The sequence below is a fragment of the Ornithorhynchus anatinus genome, chromosome X1, assembly GCF_004115215.2.
Source record: "Ornithorhynchus anatinus isolate Pmale09 chromosome X1, mOrnAna1.pri.v4, whole genome shotgun sequence".
Lineage (NCBI taxonomy): Eukaryota > Metazoa > Chordata > Mammalia > Monotremata > Ornithorhynchidae > Ornithorhynchus > Ornithorhynchus anatinus.
In genome coordinates this window covers 17,227,859-17,253,804 of record NC_041749.1, presented here as the reverse complement: position 1 = coordinate 17,253,804, position 25,946 = coordinate 17,227,859, and the positions used below count along the sequence as shown (strand labels likewise).

The window sequence follows — 25,946 nt, the reverse complement described above, 5'->3', positions numbered from 1 at the left end:
CTGAGAGTCATGGGACGTGGGTTCTAATCCCAATCCCTGCCAATTGTTTGCTGTGTGACCTTTAGCAAGTCACTTAACTTCTCTGGGCCTCAGTTGCCTCAACTGTGAAGGGGAGTAAATACCTGTTCTCCCTCCTGTGAGCCCCATGTGGGCAGGGTCTGTGTCCAACCTGATTAACTTGCACCTATCCCAGTGTTTGACACTTAGTAAGTACTTAACAAATACCGTAAAAAAAGGAGGAGCTGAGTTCTAAACCAGTCTCTACTACTCCCATGTCACTGGTGGTGGACTTACGTCCCAGAGTGTCATGGTAAGAAAGAACTGGATACTAAGTTTAAGTGTGTAGAGTTCCTCAGAAATATACATATACAAAATGCCTGTCCCACCCAGTCTCGTGGCAGGGAAAATAGGTACATCAACCCCATATTACAGATGAGAAATCTGAGGCACAGCGAAGTGATGTGACTTGCCCAAGGCCACACAGCAGGCAAGTAGCTGAGCCGGGATGAGATCTCCCAGGCCTGTGCTCTTTCCACTAGGCCACGTTACTTCTCGATTGTAATTTAGAGCACCCGGGGGATACCTGGAAAACGAAAGACGCTTTTAAAAAACACAGTTTCCTTCCGTACTCTTTCTCACCAGCCACCTTCTTGTCACCCCTCTCCCTTTCCCAAGACAAGCCCCTGGGAACCAAAGAAATGTGGTTGAAATCCTACTCGGGTGTTCCATACAAGACACCCAACTAAAATAGTTTTCTCCACTCCCCTCAAGGCAATCAGGATGCACTTTTACACTCTGCTCGAACAGCCCACACGCAACCACTCTTCTGTCACACCCTTTCCTCCCCCAGCTCACCCCACCCCGTTATGGTTTTTATTGCAGTGCTGCAAAACCCAGAACTGACTGGGGTAGGAGGAGGCGGGAAAAATTGAGTAACTTCATGAGAAACGGGAGGGATTTGCTTCAGGCCTCACGACTCATTGCAGGGGTGAATGAGAGGGGTGGAGGACGGACACTATGGCGGGAGTTTGTAAGTGATTCAGATTGATTTAATGGCATTTTTAAGTGATTATGTGCCAGGCACTGTACTAAGCGCTTAGTACAGTGCTCTGCACACAGCAAGCGCTCAATAAATACAATTGAATGAATACTAAGCACTGGTGAGGAGGAGGGTGGCTTAGTGGAACAAGCATGGGCTTGGGAGTCAGAGGACCTGGGTTCTAATCCCCGCTCCGCCACTTGTTGGCTGTGTGACTTGGGCCAACTCACTTCGCTTCTCTGTGCCTCAGTTACCTCATCTGTAAAATGGAGATTAAGACTGTGAGCCCCACCTGGGACAACCTGATAACCTTGTTCCTACCCCAGCGCTTAGAAGAGCGCTTGGCACATAGTAAGCGCTTAACAAATACCATCATTATCATCATTATTATTATTGTAATACAAGCTAATCAGGTTGGACACAGTCCTACATGGGGCTCACAACCTTAATCCCCATTTTAGAGATGAGGTAACTGAGGCACAGAGATGTTAAATGACTTGTCCAAAGTCACAGAGCAGACAAGTGGCAGAGCCGGTATTAGAACCCAGGTCTTTCTTAGGAGCTCGTAATGGGTAGGGACCATGTCTGCTAATTCTGTTAGACTGTACTCTCCCAAGCGCTTAGTACAGTGCTCTGCACATAGTTAGCGCTCAATAAATACTATCGATTGATTGATTAACCCTGGGCCCATTATCAATCCACCAGGCCGTGTTGCTTCTCCTTATTCATCCTTCCTTCAGTCCTTGGATCACCATCAACTGGAAATGACTATTTCGGAAAGAGGAGTGAGCATTCAAACAAGCAAGTGTGTCCATTTATCTATACATCAAAGGGAGGCAGACCCCGCGCTTCTCTACAGATGGATAGCCAGGAGGCGTGGAGCACGTAGGCGGAGGAGAAGGGGATGAGGGAATTGATGGAGGGGGAAAACGTCAACTAGGGCAATTACCGGGACAGTTATCGGAAGAATCGAATGAATGCAACACGGCTCGTTTCCATTGTTGCGGCACAAATAGACATATCCCCACAAGAGAATTCAAATCCCTCGACTTATTTTTTCCTCTGTAAACCTTCAAAGACACAAAAGAAAGAAACCAGTTCGCTCTGGCCAGAGCCGGATTTCTGCTGCAGCTGCACAGCCAGGGAATATTGGCTTCGTGCGGCTGTCAGTTTTCAAGTCGGCGGAGAGGAGCTCGGTCCGGAAATTTCACGTCGCGGGAGAAGAAAACGGAACGGAGGCGGGGCAGGTGATGTGTCCTAGATGGATGAGGGAGAGAATCTCCGCCTCCCCTCCCCTCTAAACCCCAACTAAGCAACAGGAGGTAATAGACATGAAGTTTTCTACTGCTTTGGCTCTGGTCCCTAGGGACTCCAGAAGATGCCCCTGAATCGACCGAGTCAGAAACACCCCCAGCCACGGAGACCGAAAACGGTACGATCGCCTTTTGCCTCGTGCCTCTGGAGAGGTCTTAAAAGATGCTTATCGACTCAAGCGCTTGTTGTTGCTGCCGCTCAGCCACGGGTCTCACAGAGCGAAGGAAAGCTAACTCATGTGCAGGAAGAGGTGAATCTTCGGAGAAGCGAGGGATGGCACCTGTGAGTGGCAGCTGTCAATCAACCAGGTGTTGGCAGACCATATTCCAGATGTGCTCATGTGACTGAAGGGGAAAGAGCTCAGGTTCGGGAGTCAGAGGTCGTGGGTTCTAATCCCGGCTCCGCCACTTAGCTGTGTGGCCTTAGGCAAGTCACTTCACTTCTCTGTGCCTCAGTTACCTCATCTGGATAATGGGGATTAAGACTGTGAGCCCCAACTGGGACAACCTGATTACCTTCTGTCTAACCCAATGCTTAGAACAGTGCTTGGTACGTAGTAAGTGCTTAACAAATACCATTTTATTATCATTATTATTATTACTTAGGCTGTGAGTCCCATGTGGGACAGGGACTCTGTCTGACCTGATTAGCTTGGATCTACCCCAGCGCTCGGTACAGTGACTGGCACATAGTAAGCGCTTAAGAAATATCATTAAGACGACGAAGAGATCGGAGCTCCTCCGATTCTCCCCAGATAGGCCGAGCGCTCTCACCAGGTCTGAGGGAAGAGCGGGAGCTTCCCAGTGCGCAAGCTGACATGGCTGTAACAGGAGGGAGGTCTGGGAGAGGTCACTACCCTGTTCCCCCGTCAATGCAATCATATTTATCGGACGCTTACTGCGTGCAGAGCACTGTACTAAGCATTTGGTAAAGTACAATATAACAGAGTTGGAAGACCTATTACCTGCCCACAACGAGCTTACAGTCCCCCGCCATGTCAGCCCTGTCCTGAGGGCCCCTGGCCATTCAGTCGATATTCAGGCATAGCAGCCACCCCACAAATCGTGACATTTCTGGCCCAGTGATTTGAGCAACTTCTTTAGTCCAAGAAGGAGTGGATAGAGAGGGGGCCTGGGAGTCAGAAGGTCATGGGTTCTAACGCCGGCTCTGCCACTTGTCTGCTGTGTGTCCTGGGGCAAATCACTTCACTTCTCTGGGCCTCAGTTACCTCATCTGTAAAATGAGGATTAAGACCGTGAGCCGAATGTGAGACGGGGACTGTGACCAACCCCATTTGCTTGTATTCTCCCTCATTGCTTAGTAATAATGATAATGAGAATAATAATCGTCATGTTTGTTAAGCACTTATTATATACAAGGCAGTGTACTAAGCGCTGGGGTGGATATAAGCAAATTGGGTTGGACGCAGTCCCTCTCCTGCATGGGACTCACAGTCTTAATCCCCATCTTTACAGATGAGATAACTGAGGCACAGAGAAATTAAGAGACTTGCCCGAGGCCACACGGCGGACAAGTGGCAGAGCTTGCATTAGAACCCATGACCTTCTGATTCCTAGGACCGGCCTCTACCTACTACATCATGCTGCTTCTCTGGAACACAGTGCCTGGTTCAGAGTAAGCCCTTAACAGATACCACTATACACATATATGTATAGTGGTATCTATATATGGTACGTAAGTCAATTTTCCTTGCTGGTGACCTCTGATCAGCTGAGCCTGCTCTCTGGGCCAGCGGATGGGGCTTGGCACCAGCAATGTCACCCCCTCCTGGTGCTCTTAATAATAGTACTAATAATAATACTGGTATTTGTTAAGCGCTTACTTTGTGCCAGGCGTTGTGTTCCAGGGAACACCAGCTCCTCAACACTGAACTGTCTCCTGGCTAGGGGAGCTCTGGACTCAGATTGCAGCCTCGCGTCTTTATCTCCTTACTGTTCTACTGTACTCTCCCAACTGCTTAGTACAGTGCTCCGCACCCAGGAAGCGCTCAATAAATACCGCTGACTGACGTACTTGGGCCTGCAGCCCAGCCTCCAAGGTCACCTTGGAAGGAAGCACTGCCGCACCAACCTGGGAGGGAAGGAGAGGGGAGGGAAGGGGGGGGGCAGAGATGTGGGGAGCACAGAGAGTCTAGCGCAGAACAGCTGGGTTTGGGCTAAATGTTTGGGCTGTTTGGGCTTAATGAGTGTGTTTGGGCTCGGCCAGAGAGAGCCAAAAAAGAGGAAAGGAGGCTTTCGGGCCACTGGACTTCCTTTCATTCAATCATATTTAATGAGTGCCGATTGTGTGCAAAGCACTGTACTAAGCACTTGGGAGAATACAGTTCAACAACAGACACACTCCCTGCCCACAGTGAGCTCACAGTCTAGAGGGGAAAGCCTTTCCTCTGTTGTCTTTCTCAAAAGCAGCTTGGCCCAGTGGATAGAGTATGGGCCTGGAAGTCAGAAGGACCCGGGTTCTAATCCCGACTCCGCCACTTGTCTGTTGTGTGATCCTGAGCGAGTCATTTAACTTCCCTGGGCCACAGTTACCTTATCTGTCAAACGGGGATTAAGACTGCGAACCCCTTGTGGGACATGGATTGTGTCCTACCTGATGCTTGTATCTATCCCAGTACTTTGTACAGTGCCTGGCACATAGTAAGCGCTTAACCTCACCCCCTCTGGCCAGCAGCCTCAGGCTCTCTCCTCTTCCCGGCACCCTGATTCCAGTTAGAGGAGGAAGTGCAAAGACAGTGAGTGACTTACCCAAGGACACTCTGCAAATCAGCGCCAGACCCGGAATGCCGGCTCGCTCGTGACTTCTTATCCCTCTAACCCAGTAACAGTGCCTCCTTTATGATATCACGGACGGCTCCGGGAGGTCATCCTGAACCGGACTCGGAGGCTGGAAGTCAGCCTTGCCAAGATCCAGGCACCTAGGGTGTTTAAAGCCCAAGCAGCAGGGTTCGAGGGGCATCTTCTTGACCCCTTCCCTTCCTCCCACACCCCCCCATGAGAGGAAATGAGCGGAAGCCCCTGGGGAGTCAGCAGTGGCTTGGTTCTTTTTTCTCTTTAAGCCCCTCCAGAGCTGAACGATCTATTGAGAATTTGGGATGCTGCCTTTTTTAACTTTCAAGGTTGCCGGGGGAGGTTCTCTTCTCCCATGCCCACCTATCTCCACTTGACTGATGGCCTTCTCATTGGACTGAGAGTGGGGAGCAAATGGTCAGATTGCCACATGTGGTAAAACCAACCAGACTAGAACGAGCAGCTGGTCTCCATTATCACGTTATAAATAATAATATAACGTGATAATAATAATAATGGTATCTGTTAAGCACTTACAATGTGTTAAGCATTGTTCTAAGTCCCGGGGTAGATACCAGCTAATCAGGTTGGACACAATCCCAGTCCCACATGGAGAACACAGTCTTAATCCCCCTTTTACAGATGAGGTAACCGAGGCACAGAGGAGTGAAGTGACCTAACCGAGGCACAGAGGAGTGAAGTGACTTGCTCAAGGTCACACGGCAGGCATGAACCCAGGTCCTTCTGGCTTCCCAGGCCTGTCCTCTATCCACTAGGCCATGCTGCTTCCCTAGGGCAATCCTAGTTGCTCCCCTCCCATACCCCAGCATTACCCCAGGGTAAGAATAATAATAAAAATAGTGAAAGGAAAATTAAAATGGAATCTATTAGGTGTTTACTCTGTGTAAGGCACTGTGCTAAGCAGTGAAATAGATACAAGATAACTGGAGTGAGCATAGCCTGCCCCCTCACAGGGCTCACCTTCTAAGAGGGAGGGAGAAGAGGTATTTTATCCTCCTTTGACCGATGAGCAAACTGAGGTATGGAAGCTAGGTGGTTTGCCCAAAGCCACCCAGCAGGCCACTGGCAGAAAGACTAGAGCTTTCGGTCCCTTGCGCTTTCCATTTGGCTACCTTGCCTCCCGGCTGCATCCTCTCCCCCATAAGATCTGGATATAATTAATTAATTCACGTTGGTATTTGTTAAGCGCTTACTACGTGAGAGCACCGTTCTAAATGCTGGCGTAGATACAGGGTAATCAGGTTGTCCCACGTGAGGCTCACAGTCTTCATCCCCATTTTAAAGATGAGGGAACTGAGGCACAGAGAAGTTCAGTGACTTGCCTACAGTCACACACCTGACAAGTGGCGGAGCCCACATTCGAACCCATGACCTCTGACTCCCAAGCCCGGGCTCGTTCCACTGAACCACTCCGCTTCTCTATAGAGCAACATGAGGAGACAAGATGGATCTTGGATCCCGGCAAAGCATGTGGATTCTTGTCATCTGCGTGTTCGGCCCGAGAGAGCGTTGAGCCATAACGGGGAATGGGCTGACGGGTATGTTTCAAATCCTCATTTGCCATTTCAGGATTAGGGAGACGGGGGGAGACCCAGGACAGTAGTATGTATCAGACTGTGATAGAGGCCTAACTTCAAGGTAAGATAAAAGAACTGCTATCGTGGGATAAGAACTCAGAACTGGAATCGCAGAGGGCAGAGGGAGCCGCCAATTAGGCCGGAATGATCAGTAGAAGCCACGGAAGTGGGCTCTCAGCTTCTTATCTGGCCCAATTCACCAGAAGCAGGTGAACAGATTTTATGGGGGCCCTCAGGTTAGGGGACAAAATGCTGATTTGGAGCCCGACTCCATGATGGAGGACAGAAATGGAGATGCCCCAGCAACACTCCACTTCATTCTACTCTCCTCCTAGTTCCAGTGCCTCTCTGAGAAGCAGCGTGGCCCAGTGAAAGAGCACGGGCCTGGGCTCTAATCCTGGCTCCGCCGTTTGCCTGCTGTGTGACCTTGGGCAAGTCTCTCAACTTCCCTGTGCCTCAGACTCCCCCCCTGTAAAATGACTGTGCCCAACCCGACTAACTTTTATCTACCCCAGTGCTTAGAAGAGTGTTTGATATATAATAAATACTTACTAAATGTTATTATTATTATCATGCAGTGCCTCTTCCATTGGCTTGAACCCCTATTTTCTGTGCCAGGCCAGAGTGGAAACTCGTGGAAAAAAACAGGTGCCTGGTCAGTGTTAGGCACTGAATTTGCAAACAGCAGCCCAGAGTGCCTCAGCAGCCAAAACAGAGCCACGGGGAAGCCTGGCGATGGCTACCGTGGCTGAAGAAACACAAGCCAGTTAATCCTTGGCTGGCTAGTTTTTGCTAGCCGGAGGCACAGTGTGGGCAGGCTCAGTCCTGCCTACCCCTCCTTACTACCTCAGACAGGAAAACTCAAGGGTGTCCTGACCCGAAAACGGTCCCGGTTTCCGGAGACTCAGATTGTTCCATTTTCCCTGGAATTCTGATTTCAGAAGCTGGGAAAATCAGAGATCAAAGAAAGAAGCAATTGGTGCCCAAGGTTACAAAACCAATCAATCAGTAAATCAATCGTATTTATTGAGCGCTTACTGTGTTCAGAGCACTGAACTAAATGCTTAGGAGAGTATAGCGTGGCTCAGTGGAAAGAGCCCGGGCTTGGGAGTCAGAGGTCATGGATTCGAATCCCAGCTCTGCCACTTGTCAGCTGTGTGACTGTGGGCAAGTCACTTCACTTCTCTGTGCCTCAGTTCCCTCATCTGTAAAATGGGGATTGACTGTGAACCCCACGTGGGACAACCTGATGACCCTGTATCTCCCCCAGTGCTTAGAACAGTGCTCTGCACATAGTAAACGCTTAACAAATACCAACATTATTATTATTATTATTACCATACAAGAGAATTAGCGTCACGTTCCCTGCCCTTAACGCGCTTACAGTCTAGAAGGGGAGACTTTGATATGAATAGGTAATTTATAATGTGTAATTTAAAGATACGTACAGTAGGTCCTGTGGGGTAGGGGCGAATAAGATGAACATGGAGTAGAACCTAGGAATCCTGATTCCCAATCCCACCCACTTCTCAGGCTCTAATTAGCCCAAATCCAAAGACATTCTGTCGCTCTTGGCCCCTAGACGCTTCTGGGTAGGAAGAACTGCCTCCGTCCTGCCGGATGTGGCACAGCTTCTCCTTTTTCCCCACCCCGACGCCATCCATCCGCCCCCCCCCCACCCCCCACCCCGCTTCCCCACTCGGTTTAATGACAGGAATCACCACAGCTCAAACATGAAACATTCCCGGAAACGGGATTCTAGCCTCAGAGGGCCATTGCTCTCACCTAGAAATTGCATTTCTCAGTCTCTTCTATGTTAGAAGCTACTCTCATGGTGTAGAGGAACTGCTGAAATGACAGGGGCCAGGTTGAGGGCCGATTCTGAAAGTCCCAGGAATGTCCCAGCAGGGCGGTCAGAGGGAGAGGAGACTGAAAAACCAGTGACCACAGGGGTTGTTGTGGATGGGGAATGTGTTTTGTTTGTTTATTTTTATATTGTACTCTGCCGAGCACTAGTACAGTGCTTTGTACACGGTAAGCACTAAATAAATACTGTAAGCACTCAATAAATACTGCTGAATAAATGAACGAAATGAATGAAAGGAAGGCATGACTACATCCAGGTGGGCGGGACCCAGGAGATGGCTCCGTCCTCAGAAAACACTGCTTTGTGGCCAATTCCAAGCCCTCCCCCTCTCCCAGCTCCACGTGAGCCAAAGAGCCCTTTTAGGGTCCAGCAGGAACTCTGTGCTGATGCAAGCGATGACGCCGGGGGCCCATGGGATTGGGGAAAACCTGGCCGCATTGTGTAGTAAGATGTGCAAACAACGCTGTGGCGGGGTTACAGGCGGCACGGCTAAATATAGAACCCTAATTTGTTACCGTGCCGGTAACGGAGTCAGCATCCAACCAGCAAGGTTGTCCGGGCTGCCGGGTGACAGGAGGGGTGTTGGCGAAGCGGAAGGGTTTCCTCCCCGAAACCTGGATGCTCATTGTCTCCGAGCCTCGGCGGGGAATCCGAAAGGGTCCGCAGGAGCCCTTCCGGAAAGGGAGCGTCTGAGAGAAGACGAGCAAGAAGCGCCTCTAAAGCAGAGCAGGGAGCGTGGTTTTGCCTCCCAGCAAAATGGCTGCATGGGGCACGGATGCATGAGGAGGCGGCAGAGCTCGGGCTAAATCGGGGATGCGGAGGAAGAGAAGTGGAGGAAGGAAACCAAGAGTGAAGTGGGGTGATATAACAGCTTGGTCGGGGGGGAAGCAATGCGGCCTGGTGGAAAAAGCACAAGCCTGAAAGTCAGAGGCCCTGGGTTCTAATCCTGCCTCCGCCATTTGCCGGCTGGGTGAAGTTGGGGAAGTCACTTCACTTCTCTGGGCCTTAGTTTCTGCATCTGTAAAATGGGGAGTCAATACTTATTCTCCCTCTTACTCAGATTACGAGCGCAGGGGATGTGTCTGACCTGACTATCTGGTGTCTTCCCAGTGCTTATTAAAGTGCTTGGCACATAGTAAGCTCTTAAAAAAGCCAGACTCAATCAAGGGTATTTATTGAGTGCTTACCATAGGCAGAGCACCCTGCTAAGCACTTGAGAAAGTACAATATAACAGTCAGTAGCCACGGTCCCTGCCCACACCGAGTTTACAATCCAGAGGGGGTCTACTTGGTGAATCAGGACGAGAAATGAGCGAGAAGGGGTGAAGAACGAAGAAGCGGTCCTCTTTTTGATTCAGGTACTGACTTTCCTAACGGTCTGAGGAGGGAAAGGTGAAAGACTTAACTCCAGAGCAGCCCCTGCTTCGGAAGACTCCGAGGCCTAATAACATTCTCCTACCCACCTGGCCACCTCCTGCCCTTCATTTCCAACTGACCACTGCTCACGCCATCCTCAAAGCCCTATGAAAATCACATCTCCTCCCAGAGGCCTTCCCTAACTCATGCCTACACTCTATTCACCTTCTCTATAGCATCGCCTATGCACACACAATTCCTCATCCCCTGCTCTTTGCTGACTATCCATATCCCTCTTTTGGTGTACCTAATACCGTCTCCGATGGGCTCCCAACTTTTCCAACTCTCCCCCTCTCATTCTCCCTCGCTCTAGATTGTAGGCTCGTGGTGGGCAAGGAACATGTACCAACTCGGTCAGTCGATCGTAATTATCGAGCGCTTATTGTGTGCAGAGCATTGCACTAAGCACTTGGAAGGTAGAATATAACAGATATATAATAGAAATCATCGGTAACTCTTATGCCACTAAAGATTTTAGACTCAACTTCTCTGGCAAAGATCACTTCTAGCCACTTGGAGGATTCCTGGGCCATTCATCTATGCGGGGGAGCTCCTCTCTTCCTCAAGATCCTCCGCGGCACGCCAGGATCGCACAGTAGCCATTCCTCCACGTTCTGGTCGCAGTGACCTCGGTTCGAATCCGAGTTACGGCAGAATTCAGTGGTGAGAATTCTCTCTCCAGACTGTAAGCTCATTATGATCAGGAATCACGTCTGCTAACGCTATTATTGCACTGCATTCTCCCAAACGCTTAGGACAGTGCTCTGTACATTGCAAGCGCTCGCTTAGTTCCACTGACGATGACAAGCACTACAGTGATTTTTGCCACTCTACGTGTACGTATAAAGAGCTGTCTTTCAAATTTGAAGTCCAGCTGCGGGAGATTGTACGGTCATCAATGAAGAGATCTGCCGGGGCATACCTGGCTCTGGCCCAGCCAGCCCTGAGGTCACGAAACAATTTTGGAATCTTACTGAACGACTCGGGACAGCCAGATTTATTAGGCAATTTCGAGACTCTAGATTTACCGATGGTGTCAAATGCTTTCACGAGGTCCCAGTCGACCGTAAAGTAGTCTTAGTGCTGCTTCCCGCTTATCTCTTTTATGCGTTCCCCGGCCACACTGTAGCCTGAAGCCTTATTGTGATTCTGGGGGTGTGTGAGGTCAATGATATTCTTTAGTAGCCGGTCCAAGAGGACTCTGGCTACCATCGGGCCAGTACTGGAGAGTTATAATAATGTTGGTATTTGTTAAGCGCTTACTATGTGCAGAGCACTGTTCTAAGCGCTGGGGGAGATACAGGGTCATCAGGTTGTCCCACGTGAGGCTCACAGTTAATCCCCATTTGACAGATGAGGTAACTGAGGCACAGAGAAGTTACGTGACTCGCCCACAGTCACACAGCTGACAAGTGGCGGAGCTGGGATTCGAACACATGACCTCTGACTCCCAAGCCCGTGCTCTTTTCACTGAGCCACGCTGCTCAGTAGCGTAGTAGAGTAGTGACACGCCTTGAAAGTAGTCACATTTTTCACCTTTCTTCCTCGAGATCTTTAGGTCAAATAGAAACCCCTCACCATGGACTTGCTCCTCCCCCCTCCCAGCCCCACAACACTTATGTACATATCTATAATTTTATCTGTATTGATGTCTGTCTTCCCCACCCCTAGACTGTAAACTCGTTGTGGGCAGGCGTTTATTATTGTATTGTACTTTCCCAAGCACTTAATACAATGCTCTGCATGACTGAATGACTTTAAGGCACTCAGTCGGCTTTCCCCTCATAATTACCACCCCATCTGCACGCTTCGCCCCTCTAATTCCAACCCCTTCTAGACTGTGAGTTCGTTGTTGGGCAGGGATGGGCTCTGTTTGTTCCTGAAGTGCACTTTCCAAGCGCTTAGGACAGTGCTCTGCACACAGTAAGCACTCAATAAATACGTCTGAATGAATGAACTACTCACTGTACCTCGGTTTTGTCTATCTCAGCGACTGACCCCTCGCCATGACCTCCCTCCGGAGTAGAACTCCCTCCCACTTCATATGCAGCTGCTCACCATTATCCCCATCTTCAAAACCTTGCTTTAAACGTTTCTCCTCCGAGAGGCCCTCCCAGACTAAGCCCTCATTTCTGCATCTCTCCCTTCTGCGTTGCCTAAAGCATCTGACATTCACCACACCTCCAGCCCCTTAGCATTTTTCTACATATCCCTACGGTTCTCCCATTTCCCCTGTGTGTAATTTACTTTAATGTCCGACTACAAGCTGCTTGTGGGCAGGGATCATGACTTCAAACTCTACTGTACTCTCCCAAGTATTTAAGGCAGTGCTCCGCACGCAGTAAGTACTCAATGAATACTACTGATTGATTGATCGAAGATGGTGATGATAGAGACAGCTTTGAGATCCCATGGCATTGCTTTACTACTCCACAGGCGAGGGGTTCTAATCCTGGCTCCGGCACGTATCTGCCCCGTGGGAAGTCACCTGACTTCTCTGTGCCTCAGTTAGCGCATCTGTAAAATGGGGGTTCAAGGCTGTGAGCCCTATGTGGGACGGGGAGTGTGTCCAACCCGACTTGTTTATATCCACCCCAACGTTTAGAACACTGCCTGGGACATAATAAGCACTTAACAAATACCACAGATATTACGTTGAGAAAAGGCTCGCATAAACCATGTGTCTCGTCCATATTTGTGAAGCTTTGCTCGGTTACTGCCCCTTCTGATAAAAAATTTAAGGTAGATCCCCATTTCAAGGTATCTTTTATCTATAGCTCACTTTCTTTTAAGCAAGTCTGAAAAGTAGTCACTTCTCGTTTTCCCTCCGTCACTGACTTCCTCTGTGACCTTGGAACACATGCACACAAAAGTTCCTGTTATGGACAGATTAAAATCTATCATCCTGCACACTCTCTATCAGATCTTCACACCCGTAACAAAACGACAGTAAATGTGCAGTGCACTTTAGTGTTCCCGTGTACGGATTATATTCATACACACACACACACACACAAACACATGTGATAAATATACAGCCCCCACACCCAATCGTGATGTCACCTTTGATCTCTACTATCAAGCACATATAATTAACTCACAGTGCACCCAAAGTTTAGACAGGTAGTAATGGCCAGCGATAAGTGTATGGACAACAACCATAAAAGCAAATCCACTATCCGTGAGGATAAAAATAACTACCCAGTTCCCAAAGAGGATAAAAGTGATTAGATTTTTCAGGAGAGCAAAGAGAGGGAGTGGCCACATGACAACAAAAACAACAACAGCAGGGCCTAGTGGATAGAGGTCGGGCCTGGAAGTGAGAAGTCCTAGGTTCTAATCCCGACTCCACCACCTGTCTGCTGTGACAAGTCTCTTAACTTCTCTGGGCCTCAGGCACCTCATCTATAAAACGGGGATTAAGACCGTGAGCCTCATGTGGGACATGGACTGTGTCCAACCTGATTATTTTGTATCTACTCCACCGCTTTACAGTGCCCGGTACTACGTAAGCACTTAGTAAACGCCATTAAGTAAAAAAAAAAATAATAATAATAAAAACACCAGCAAATTTTCAGCAGAGGACAAATATTAGTAGAGTATGTGTCGTTATGGGAAAGAGAGACAGAATGAACAAGGGGCAGGTAGGCTGTCAGTCAGCTGGGCCTTTCCCTAATCTTCACTCCGAGATAGAAGCTCAGATTCCCAATTTATTCAGTTCTGCCACAGCACATGTCTCCACTATATATTTGAGCTGGAACATCCATCCAAGAACGCAAACCTGTTTGGATTACCACCGTTACAGAATTTGCCAAATGCTTACTTTGTACCGCGGTACTGTTCTAAGCGTTGAGGTGTATACAAGATCATCAGACTGTTCACAGTCTAAGTCAGAAGGAGACCAGGTATTGCATCCCCATTTTACATATGAGGATACTGAGGGGCTGAGAAGCGAAGTGACTTGGCCCAGGTCACAAAGCAGCAGGCAATCGGCAGCACCGGGATTAATAATTACGGTATTTGTCAAGTGCTTACTATGTGGCAAGCACTGTTCTGAGCACTGGGGTAGATGAAAGCTAATCAAGTTGGACACAGTCCCTGTCCCACATGGGGCTCACAGTCTCAATCCCCATTTTCCAGACGAGGTAACTGAGGCCCAGAGAAGGGAAGTGACTTGCCCGAGGTCACACAGCAGACATACGGCGGACCCGGACTATTGGGCAGGGAATGTCTCTATCTGTTGACGAATTGTACATTCCAAGCACTTAGTACAGTGCTCTGCACATAGTAAACGCTCAGTACATACTATCAAATGAATGAACCCAGATCCTTCTGACACCCAGACCCGGGCTCTATCCACTAAGCCACGTCAAATACTGGCTCCCAGACCCAGGTTCTATTCACCAGGCCACCCTCCTCCTCTACGGTGTGCCTTGGCGTCGGAAGAAATGGCGTTTGCGCCACCGCGATGCCAGTGACTGGTACAGCGTGAATCCTCCTCGTGGCAAACAAGGATAGCAGCGTGCCTGGCACTGAGTTCTGGACGACGCGAATGTGAGCACAGACATTTACCTCCTTCGCCTGGAGCAACCGGACCACCAATCCCAGACGCCCACCCCGTTCTTCCCGCTCCTCAACTCCGACGTGAGTCGTCGCCACCATCACCCCGCCCGCCGCCACCATCGCATGAGGAAGGAATCGTCGCGAAAAGGGAACTACAGAGCTGCTCCTGCAGCCTCGGCGGCCCCGGCCTCGGCGGATTTTCCCCCGGATGGTCCTAATGCCGGCAGCGAGCCGGGAGGGGAAAATTGGGAAGACGGGCCGGGGGAGCTGAACCACCTAGCTATTCACGGCAGCATGCTGTGGCGGACAGAGGATGGGCCCAGGAGTCAGGAGGTCATGGGTTCTAATCCCGGCTCCACCACTTGTTGGCTGTGTGATCCAGGGCAAGTCACTTCACTTCTCTGGCTCCCAGTTACCTCATCTGTAAAATGGGAATTGAGACTGTAGGTCCAACGTGGGACAGGGACTGCGTCCAACCCCACTTGCTTGTTTCCACCTCAGTGCTTAGTGCAGTGCCTGGCACATAGTAAGCGATTAATAATAATGTTGGTATTTGTTAAGCGCTTACTATGTGCAGAGCACTGTTCTAAGCGCTGGGGTAGACAGGATAATGAGGTTGTCTCACATGAGGCTCACAATCTTCATCCCCATTTTACAGATGAGGTAACTGAGGCCCAGAGAAGTGAAGTGACTTGCCCACAGTCACCCAGCTGCCAAGTGGCAGAGCCAGGAATCGAACCCACGACCTCTGATGTCCTAAGCCCGTGCTCTTTCCACTGAGCCACGCTGCTTCTCTACAGATACCACAGTTATTATTATTACAATTTTTCCAGTGGGGAACCGATGATGCCGTGATGCATGACCCCTTAAGCATCTTAATGACAACCTCCTTCCTGTCTCTGTACATTCTCCTGAGGACAAGGCCTCAAAGACCTAACTCTTAGTGAGAGAAGAGAACGGTTACATAGTCTTCACTAGGGTCTCCAGAGAGAAGAAGGAAGGCTGGACCTGGAAGGGACAGGGATATATTAATCTCTTTTACAACCCCATCATTTCCCCTTAATGTCAATTTCCTGCTAATGAGTTTTGGCAGTCCTGTACATTACATAATCCAACAAGGCCTTCCTAGCGAGCGGCAGGCCAGCGAGGTTACCTCTGCCCCGCAGCCCAGGCAAAGGGGTTTGCTGCTATGCTCTGGCTCCTGTAGTGAACAGAGCACGAGCCTGGGCATCATAAGTCATGGGTTCTAATCCCGGCTCCTCCACTTGTCTAATGTGTGGCCTCGGGCAAATCGCTTCATTACTCTGGGCCTCAGTTACCTCATCTGTAAAAGGGGGATTAAGACTATGAGCCCCATGCAGGGCAGGGACTGTGTCTAACCTGATTTGCTTGTAGTCACCCCAGCACTTAGTAATAATGTTGGTATTTGTTAAGCGCTTACTATGTGCTGTGTCGAAGCGCTGGGGTAGATACAGGGAAATCAGGTTGTCCCACCTGAGGCTCACAGTTAATCCCCATTTGACAGATGAGGTAAATGAGGCCCAGAGAAGTGAAGTGACTTGCCCACAGTCACACAGCTGACAAGTGGCAGAGCCGGGATTCGAACTCATGACCTCTGACTCCCAAGCCCGTGCTCTTTCCACTGAGCCACGCTGCTTCTCTGTACAGTGATTGGCACATAGTATGTGCTTCACAAACACCACAATTATCATCATTATTATTAAGTGGACCTGTAGCATCAAGGAGAAACCTATCTCTCCGACAATCCTCAACTTCCCTTCGGGTGAACTTCCAATCCCTAAAAAGAAAGCGTACCTATGAAGAGCACCCCTGAAACTTTTGCCATGAACAACGGTGGAAGTCGCCCAGAAAGAGGGGGAGGATTCTCTGCCCTCATCCAGTGACGAGCTGGGTTTCCCAGCAAGCCGGCCACCAGTGACACAGAATTCCTCCAAACCCACCCTCGCCCTTCCTTATACACACCTTGACCGTTCATGCCGCCTCATCAGAAGATCAGAAATAAGTTGCTCTTCACCCCTGAAATGGAAGAGAGGGGGGTCGGAGAGTCAGGGGAGGTGGGGCGGGTAACGTGAAGGGCTCCTTTGCTCTACCTGCCGTTAAGATGGTTTCTCAAACCAAAAAATACGGAGTACAGTACTAATTGCTAACAGGGGACTTCTTCAGCGACACCTAAGATCAATCAATCCATCAAATTCGTTGAGCACTTACTGTGTGAAAAGCACTGTATTAAACGGTTGGGAGAGTGCAATAATGATAATAATAATGGTATTAAGCGCTTACTATGTGCCAAGCCTAAGGTACAAGGTCATCAGGTTGTCCCACGTGGGGCCTCACAGTCTTAATCCCCATTTTCCAGATGAGGGAACTGAGGCACAGAGAAGTCAAGTGATTTGCCCAAGGTCATACAGCAGACAGGTGGCAGAGTCGACATTAGAACCCAAAACCTCTGACTCCCAAGCCCGTACTCTTTCCACTAAATCATGCTGCTTCTATAAAGTTGGTAGGCACGTCCCCTGCCCACAAGAAGCTTAGTACAGTGTTTGGGCCTATAATAATAATGGGGGCATTTGTTAAGCGCTTACTATGTTCCAGGCACTGTACTAAGCGCTGGGATAGATACAAGCAAATCGGGCTGGACATTTGACAGGTGAGGTAACTGAAGCTCAGAGAAGTGAAGTGACTTGCCCAGGGGCACACACAGCAGTCAAGTAGAACCCATGTCCTTCTGACTCCCGGATCCGCGTTCTATCCACTATGCCATGCTGTTCCTCCATATAGGAAGCGCTTAACAAGTACTATTATAATTACTGTTATTATTATTACCGCTCCTACGGTCCAGAGGACTCGATGCAGAGACGCCCAAGACCTCCGCTCCCCAGCGGACAGGAGCGCTACCTGCTGACCTCCCCCTTTCTTTCCAAGAAATTCACCATCACCTTAATGGAGGTATGGGCTCTACTCACATCTTGCTGGCATTCAGACCTCCAGAACGATTCAGGTGGGATCAGAGGCAGCTCTAGAGCGTGAGGGAATGTAACTCTGTGGTGCCCCAGACTGCAGTGTGAATGAAACGTTGAAACAATACGGGCAGCGGATGGGTGGAATAGCAGCAGCTTGGTCTATCGGAAAGAGTACGGGCCTGGGGGTCGGAGGACTTGGGTTCTCATCCCACCTCTGCAGCTTGCCTTCTGTGTGACCTTACGCAAGTCACTTAAGTTTCCTGGGCCTCAGTTTCCTCATCTGTAAAGTGGGGATTCAATACGTTTTCCCTCCCTCTTAGACTGTGAGTCCTGTGTGAGACAAGGACTGTGCCCGATGTGATCATCTTGTATCTACCAGAGCGCTGAGTGCTGAGCACACAGTAAGCCCTTAACAACTGCCAAAATAGTAATAATAATATTTAAGTGCTCATTATGTGTCGGGCACCGTGCTAAGCGCCGGGGTGGATACAAGCAAATCAGGTTGGACCAAGTCCTTTTACTCTCTCCATCTCCATTTTACAGATGAGATCCCAGAGAAGTGAAGTGACTTACCCAAGGTCACCCAACAGGCAAGTGGCAGAGCTGGGACTAGAATCCACTACCTTCTGACTCCCAGGCCCGTGCTCTGTCCGCTACACCATGCTTATCACTATTATTCATTTATTATGTGTGTCTGTGCAACATTCTTCAATTCAATCTAATTTTTTGAGCGCTTACTGGGTGCAGGGCACTGTACTAAATGCTAGGGAGAATACAATAGAACAATAAACAGACACATTCCCTGCCCACAACGAGCTCACAGTCTAGAAGGGGACATCCAAAGAATGTGCAAAAGGGAAGCTGCCCCAAAAGTCTACTTGGTGAAAGGCCCAGTGACGCCTTTCCTGGAAATTAAAGCACCCAGGTACGCTGAAATTCCTCTGCTTGGAGGAAGAACGGTTGAAATGGAAATTGTTATTCCGATAACTTGTCTGAAAGGCTCTCCCGCAAAGGGCCCCAAGGGCCAGTGAGCGTTGGGAGCACTGAGACATTCATTAAGGCTTTCCCTCAGTCCAGCAGAGACCCGAAATGCCTTCGGTTAGGCAGACGGGGCTCCTCGGGTTCCCCCCGAAATGCCGCTTAACGGAAAACCTACGGGAATCGGAGAGGAGGCAGACAAGCTTCTTGGGCTTCTCTGCTCTTGAGCAACAGGAGCGTTTTCAAGCAGATGGCAGCAAGCTCAGCAGCAGCGCACAAGGAAGAGGATGAGAAAACTTCCAAGACGCTAAGGGCCACACCTCGTTTCACCCCCTAAAATATGTGAGGCTATCGGCACATCTTCGGCTGGAGCCCAGGATGATGCAAGGAGCTGATCTACAAGTTCCCCGAGCTCCCGGAGGCCACTCAAGATAAATACACCATCATTTTCCCGCTCCCAGCCCAGCGCACTTCTTCTGGTCCGGGGTCAGTCGATCATATTTATTGAGCGCTTACTATGTGCAGAGCACTACTAAGCACCCTGGAGAGTATAACAGACACATTCCCTGTGCACAACAAGCTTAAAGTGCTGGCCTTCACCTCCCAATCTCCAGCCTGGACCTCCCAAGGCCTCCCTCTAGATAGGGATAATAATAATTCATTCATTCATTCATTCTTCAATGGTATTTATTGAGCACTTACTGTGTGCAGAACCCTGTACTAAGCACTTGGAAACAGATAGAGACAATCCCTTGCCTAGTATTTGTTAACCTGGTTCTTGGCCCTCGTGAAGAGGTGGTTGGCACAAACACACAAAGAAAGATGAAACAACAATAAGAAAAGCAAGAATGACAAGTATGACAATAAGTATGGCATTAGCAGAAAGATTTCGGGCTCCTCATAATTATACTAATGATGGTATTTGTTAAGCGCTTACTATGTGCCGAACACTGTTTTAAGCACTGGGGTAGATCCAAGTTAATCAGGTTGCCCCACGTGGGGCTCACAGTCTTAATCCCCATTTTCCAGATGAAGTAACTGAGGCCCAGAAAAGTGAAGTGACTTGCCCAAAGTCATACAGCAGACAAGTGGCAGGGCTGGGTTTAGAACCCAGGTCCTCTGACTCCCAAGCCCGTGCTCTTGCCATTAAGCCAGGCTTCGTGGCTCTGGTCTTTCCAAAAGTGGAAAAATTGAGCTGACTTCACACTGCCGTCGTTTGGAGTCCTTGGTTTTGGTCACGACTTGTCACCCGGTCCTCTTCCTACCTCTCTGACCGCTCCTGCTCAGTTTTGTTTATCGGCCCATCTTCTGGTTCTCATCCTCTCACTGTGGGAGTCTCCCAAGGCTCTGTTCTGGCTCCTCAAATCTGTTTGCTCTCTCCTCACTCTCTTGGGGAGCTCTACTCCCATGGCTCTAGTGACCCCTTCTAAGCGGATGACTCCAAAATCTCTCTCTCTCTAGCCCTTACCTCTCACGTGACCCACAATCCTGCATCTCCCCTTGTCTCCTGGATGTACCTTCAGCTCCTCAAACAAAACTTTTCTAAACAAAACTCCCCATCTTTCTCTATCCCTCCTCCTGCCTTTCCTACCTCAGTCAGCGATACCATCATCCTTGACTCCTTGCTGTCTTTAAACTTTTCACATTCAATCTACTGAAAAATCTTGCCACTTCTTCCTACCCAACAACTCCCAGATAAACTCCTTCTTCCCCCAAACTGCAAACTTCCTGGTTCAAGTTCTGCTTATATCACAGACAATAACAATAATAATAATAATAGTATTTGTTAAATACTTACTGTGTGTCAAGCACTGTAGGAGAACAGGGGTAGATTCCACATAATCAGGTTAGACACAGTCCCTGTCCCATATGGGGGTCATAGTCTAAGTAAGAAGGAGAAGCCGTGCATTAAGCACTGATGTAAATATAAGAGAATCAGGTCAGACACAATTTCTGCTCCACTTGGGGCTCACAGTCTAACTTGGAGGGAGGAGGATTTCATCTCCAGTTTACAGATAAGGTGAATGAGGCCCAGAGAAGTTAAGAAACTTGTCCAAGTGGCAAAGCCAGGATTAGAACCCAGGTCCTCTAACTCCTAGGCCCATGCACTTTCCACTAGGTCAAGCTGATTCTCAACTAGGCATCAGTCTCATTGCTAGTCTCCCTGCCTCCGGCCTATCGTTCCTCCCATCTGTACTAAACGCTGCTGCCCAGATCAAATTACCTCTCTTCTCCTCAAAACCCTCCCCTGGTCCCATGCGTCTCTCTGTAGCACACAAAAACGTCTCAGAATTGGCTTCAGAGCTCTCCATCAACTCAGCCCACCTTACCTATCTCCTCTCTTCCCCAGCTCACTTTCCCCACTCATTAATAACGATAATTGTAGTATTTCCTAACCTCTTACTAAGTGCAAAAACACTACATTAAGCTCTGGTATAAATACAAGAGAATCAGGTCAAACATATTTTCTGTTCCCACAAGGGGCTAATAGTCTAAGTAGGAGGGAGAACAAGTATTTCATCCATTTCACCCATGAGGGAACTGAGGCAAAGAGAAGTGAAGTGATTTGCCCACGGTCACAGTGCCATTGAATGGCAGAGCTGGGATTAGAACTCGGGTCATCTGGCCCCCAGGCCTGAGTTCTTTCCACTAGGACAGGCTCGCTCTCGTCTACCTGATCCCGTCCCCTCGTTCACATTGCTTCCAAATCTTGGAATTTCCTCCCTTCCCAAATTGGACAGATCACTGTTCTCCCCAAAGCCTTCCTAGAAGCCCACTTCCTCCAACAAACTTCCTCTGATTAATCTCCTGGTCTCCTAAACTGCAGAAGTCCATGAGCCCATCTTAGAAGCAGATGTAGGAGGGACGCTGAGAACCAGCACGGCTTAGTGGATAGAGCACGGGCCCGGGAGTCACAGGGACATGGGTTCTACTCTCAGGCTCTGCCATGTGTCTGCTGTGTGACCTTGGACAAGTCACTTAACTTCTCCGGGCCTCAGTTACCTCATCTGTAAAATGGAGATTAAGAGTGTGAACTCCATGGGGGACAGGACTGTGTCCAACCTGATTAACCTGTATCTAACCCCAGCCTTGGCCCAGTGCTCGGCCCATAGAAAGTGCTTAACAAGTACAATAATTATAATTATTATTATTAAGTTCGATTTTCGACCAATTGAGGGTGAGGTGCCCGGCGGGCACCCAAGTGGCCATGTCCCGGAGGTAAGAGGCGAGGGGAGACTGCAGGCCGGGTGAGAGGTCAACACCCAATTCTAAATGGCCGCATCGTCCGTGACCCTGAGGACTGTGAATGGGCACTACACAAATGGAGCCATCTTGGCCCATTTTCCTCCATCTGCAAATCAAGGTGAGATCAAGCTGCAACCCACAGATTCACCGATCAGAGGCATCTGACTCTCTTTCGGGGGAGTTAAGAGGAAGAGGTTGAGGGATGGCCAGCCCGGGAGGATAAAAAAAAAGCCGTGCTGAGGTTGTGAAAGGGAGTCTAAAGGGGACACACCCCTCTCTCCTGAAGGGAACTGCCCAACATGTGCTAAACCAGGCCTTGCTTCTCCACCCTGTCCTCTGGATGACCCAAATGTGAGAGCTTGTCTGGAAACTAACAGCTGCTCTCTCCCTCAACACATCCCTGCTGGGATCGGAGGCTGTGGGAAGGCGCCCCCAGGGCTGAAGCTCGGGAACAAATGGAGGCTTATCTTACAGATTCATCCTCCTCCTCCTTCTCAGTTGCCTCTTCCTCCCAGGCCTACCAAACTCCCACTAGGGGAAGTTGAGAATTTGGAGGGAAAAGGAGTCCCATGGTAGAAAACCCAGAAAGGCTGGGGTCTCGTCTTCCGACTGCCGCCTCCCGCTTCCCTTCCCCACCATTTCCTGCCTAGCTTAGAAGGGCAGGCCAGATGCCAGGGACTCCCAGAGATTACCTCTGCCCGGCAAGCGACGGGAGGAATGGGACGAGGCCCCGCTGGCTGTTTTCAAACAAGGTTTTTCTTCTTTCCCCCTTCCCTTCCTGCCTCCCCACTGTCCCCCCTTTATTTTTCTTCTGGCTCTCGGCATGGGATCCCGTGGAGACAGGCTATATAAGTAAGAAGGGAATTTCAGACATTCGGTCTCCCAGTGCCAGCCCTTTCCAGTTCAAGCTAGGGCACCTGCTCCGCTCGAGGCAAGAGAAAGCCGGTCCTCTGATTGGCCGGTGTGCAATCTGACCCCCCGGGGGGTGACACCTCTGCTCAGAATACCCGGGCCATGTGATCCAGAGACCCGGCTATGAATAGCTGAGCAGTTCCTTCCAACCCCCCAGCATTTCCACCGGTCTCCCCTGTCTCCTTCGCATCAGATGACCAGAGAGGAACCTTTAAACTTCATAATGTGGGTCAAAGCATTTGGCTTATGTGGGAAAAGTGAATGACACCGACATACCTGGCACGTTTGGGGTTTGGAATTCCGAAGACCCCAAACATATTTGCTCTCCTAAAGGGTCTACTAATCCACTTCCTCCCTACGAGAGCTCCTCCCAGATTTCAAATCATTGGCACTTAGTCTTCAATATCCCGCCATTGGATGATCTATTTTGGGCGAGAGCAGAACCTCAGAATTAGAGACACTGCCAGTGTGTCTGATTTTATTTTAATGGTATTTGTTAAGCACTTATTATATGCCACGAGGTAGATACGACGTAGATACAAGGTGATCAGGTCGGACATAGTTCGCGTCCAACAATGGGGCTCGCACTCTTTCTCCCCTTTTTACAGATGAGGTAACTGAAGCACAGAAGTGAAGTGAAATGCCCAAGGTCACCCAGCAGACAAGTGGCAGAGCAGGGATTAGAACCCAGATCCTCTGACTCACAAGCCATGAATTGTGATGGAATTCTGTGCCAGTGGTGATCCAGCAAACCTGGAAGGAACGGTTGTGCGTATTCACAGGGTGCTGGACCCGACCAGTATGACGACATGACTATTCCTTAACTTGGAGAACACAGCTTCAGTCAGTCAATCGATGGCATTTATTAAGCGCTTTCTGTGTGCAGAGCACTGTACTAAGCACTTGGGAGAGTACAACGTACACTCTAACAATATAACAGAGTTGGTAGACACGTTCCCTGTTCACAACTCCCCAAGCTGAAAATGAAAACCCAGCAAAGCGAGAACCTTTCACAGTCTAAAAGCTTCATTTGTTTCATTTTTCCAAACTTAGTAGGTGGATGACTGGAACTGCTAATCCCAAGGATACAGAGGAGCCTACAACCCGGAGAGTCTGCAACAGAAGCCGAACCTACTTCCATTTATTATCATTTATTATTACTAGTAATGATAATAATAATAGTATTTGGTTAGCACTTACTATGTATCTAGCACTGTTCTAAGTTAATCAGGCTGGACACAGTCCCTGTCCCACATGGGGCTCACAGTCTTAATCCCTGTTTCCAGATGAGGTAATTGAGGCAGGGAGAAATTTAGTGATTTGCCCAAGGTCACACAACAGAGAAATGGTGGAGACAGGATTAGGACCCAGGTCCTTCTGACTCCCAGGTCCGGGCTCGATTCACAAGGCCAAGCTGCTTCCTATGGGTCTTTTTCCCATTTCTCCTGCATTTTGGAAGGTTACGATGCCATTCTTGGTGGAGCTGCTGCAGTGCCTGCGCAGCAGCTGGAAAACCAGGCAGCCCAAGGCCTTGAGAAGCAGCATGGCGGAGTGGAACATGAGCCTAGGTGTCAGAAGGTCACGGGTTCTAATCCCGGCTCCGCCACTTGTCTACTGTGTGGCCTTCTCACTTCTCTGTGCCTCAGTTACCTCATCTGGAAAATGGGGATTGAGACTGTGAGCCCCGCATGGGACAGGGACTGTGTCCAACTCGATTTGCTTGTACTTAACGCAGCGCTTAGTATGGTGCTTGGCACATAGTGAGCGTTTAACAGGTACCACAGTTATTGTTATTGAATTCTTGCAGAATGAATCCTTCGGTTTCTCCGTGCATCATTTCCTCCTGCAGTAGTGGCAGCAGTGAAGATATTTACTGAGCACCCACTGGGCACAGTGCTCTGTATTAAACGCTCGGTCAAGCCCAAAAGGTGTGTCTTTGGAACTGCTTTTTAAATTGAAATGGAAAGGAAAATACCTACAGATGCCCTAGATCTGAATCATCCTTTCACCCTGAAAACTCAGGGTCAGATGCCGATGGAGTCACACTTTGAGATAGGTCACATGGTCCTCCGACACCAAAGGGCTCCGCCTGCTATCTGATAGGATCTGGCATGATTGGTGGACCCCACTCAAATTCATCCCAGGACCAGAATAGCTGAGCTCCCTATAGGTCAGGATGGAAATGCCACTGGAAAAGTTTGGAGGACAGGAGGTAATTCAAGGACAAGGAAAGGGACCAGGAGGTCGAAAGGGATGTCCGTGCAGAGCTTGGAGAAGCTGCACGGCCTAGTGGATAGAGCACGGGCCTGGGATCAGAAGGACCGGCGTTCTAATCCTGACTCTGCCACTAGTCTGCTGTGTGACGCTGGGCAAGTCGCTTCACTTCTCTGGGCTTCAGTTACCTCATCTGTAAAACAGGGATTCGGCCTGTGAGCCCCATGTGGGACAGAGACTGTGTCCAACCCGATTTGCTTGTATCCACCTCGACGCTTAGTACGATGTCCGGCACATAGTACGCGCTTAAGAAATATGATCATCGATTAATTAATTATCAGGGCTCTCTGCCACCTTCTGTGGGAATCTCTTTCACCCAGATCTCCTTTCACTTCTGCAAGTCTTCTACCTCAGAGCAGCCATGTCCGCCAGCCAGAAACAGTTGAGAAACAAAGAGCTGAAAGAGAAAATCTGGCTAGAGTCGTCCAGCCTCGTGGGTTACTGTGCAAAGATCCACAGCAGGCAAGTCTGAAGCCAGGGCACATCACTCCCTTGGAGGAAAAACACGCTTCAGGTGTCTCTCTATGCACCCAGACACAAACTGCAGGACTCATTCTCCTTGCTAATCAATCAGTCAGTGGTATCTGGTGAGCACTCACTATGTGCAGAGCACTGAACTAAGTGCTTGGGAAAGTACAGTACACAGAGTTGGGAAATGAAAGTACAGTACACAGAATTGGCAGATAATCGAAGAAGCTCCAAGATTCTTAAAATGTGGGTCATGAAATACTTTTTTTAATGGTATCTGTTAAGCCATTAAAAAAAGGAAGTACAATCCTACTAGCAGAAAGTGAAGAAGATTTGAAGAGCTTATTATTAAAATTTAAGGAACAGAGCAAAAAGATGGGCGTATGTTTGAATGTCAAGAAAACAAGGATCATGACAACTGAAAGTTTTAAAACATTTGTAGTGGATGGAGAGAAGATAAAAATAGTTGACAATTTTCTC

The 25,946-nt window shown here is 49.2% G+C and overlaps 1 protein-coding gene across 1 annotated transcript in view; it reads right to left on the bottom strand.

Annotated features, from left to right (window-relative positions):
- PPARGC1B (PPARG coactivator 1 beta) overlaps window positions 1-14,727 on the bottom strand; it is an 81,599-nt gene extending 66,872 nt beyond the window's left edge. Inside the window, exon 1 of the mRNA XM_039910156.1 lies at window positions 14,617-14,727. Coding sequence (XP_039766090.1) covers window positions 14,617-14,727 — 111 coding nt within the window. The remainder of the gene's footprint in view (window positions 1-14,616) is intronic.
- Window positions 14,728-25,946: the final 11,219 nt, after the last annotated feature.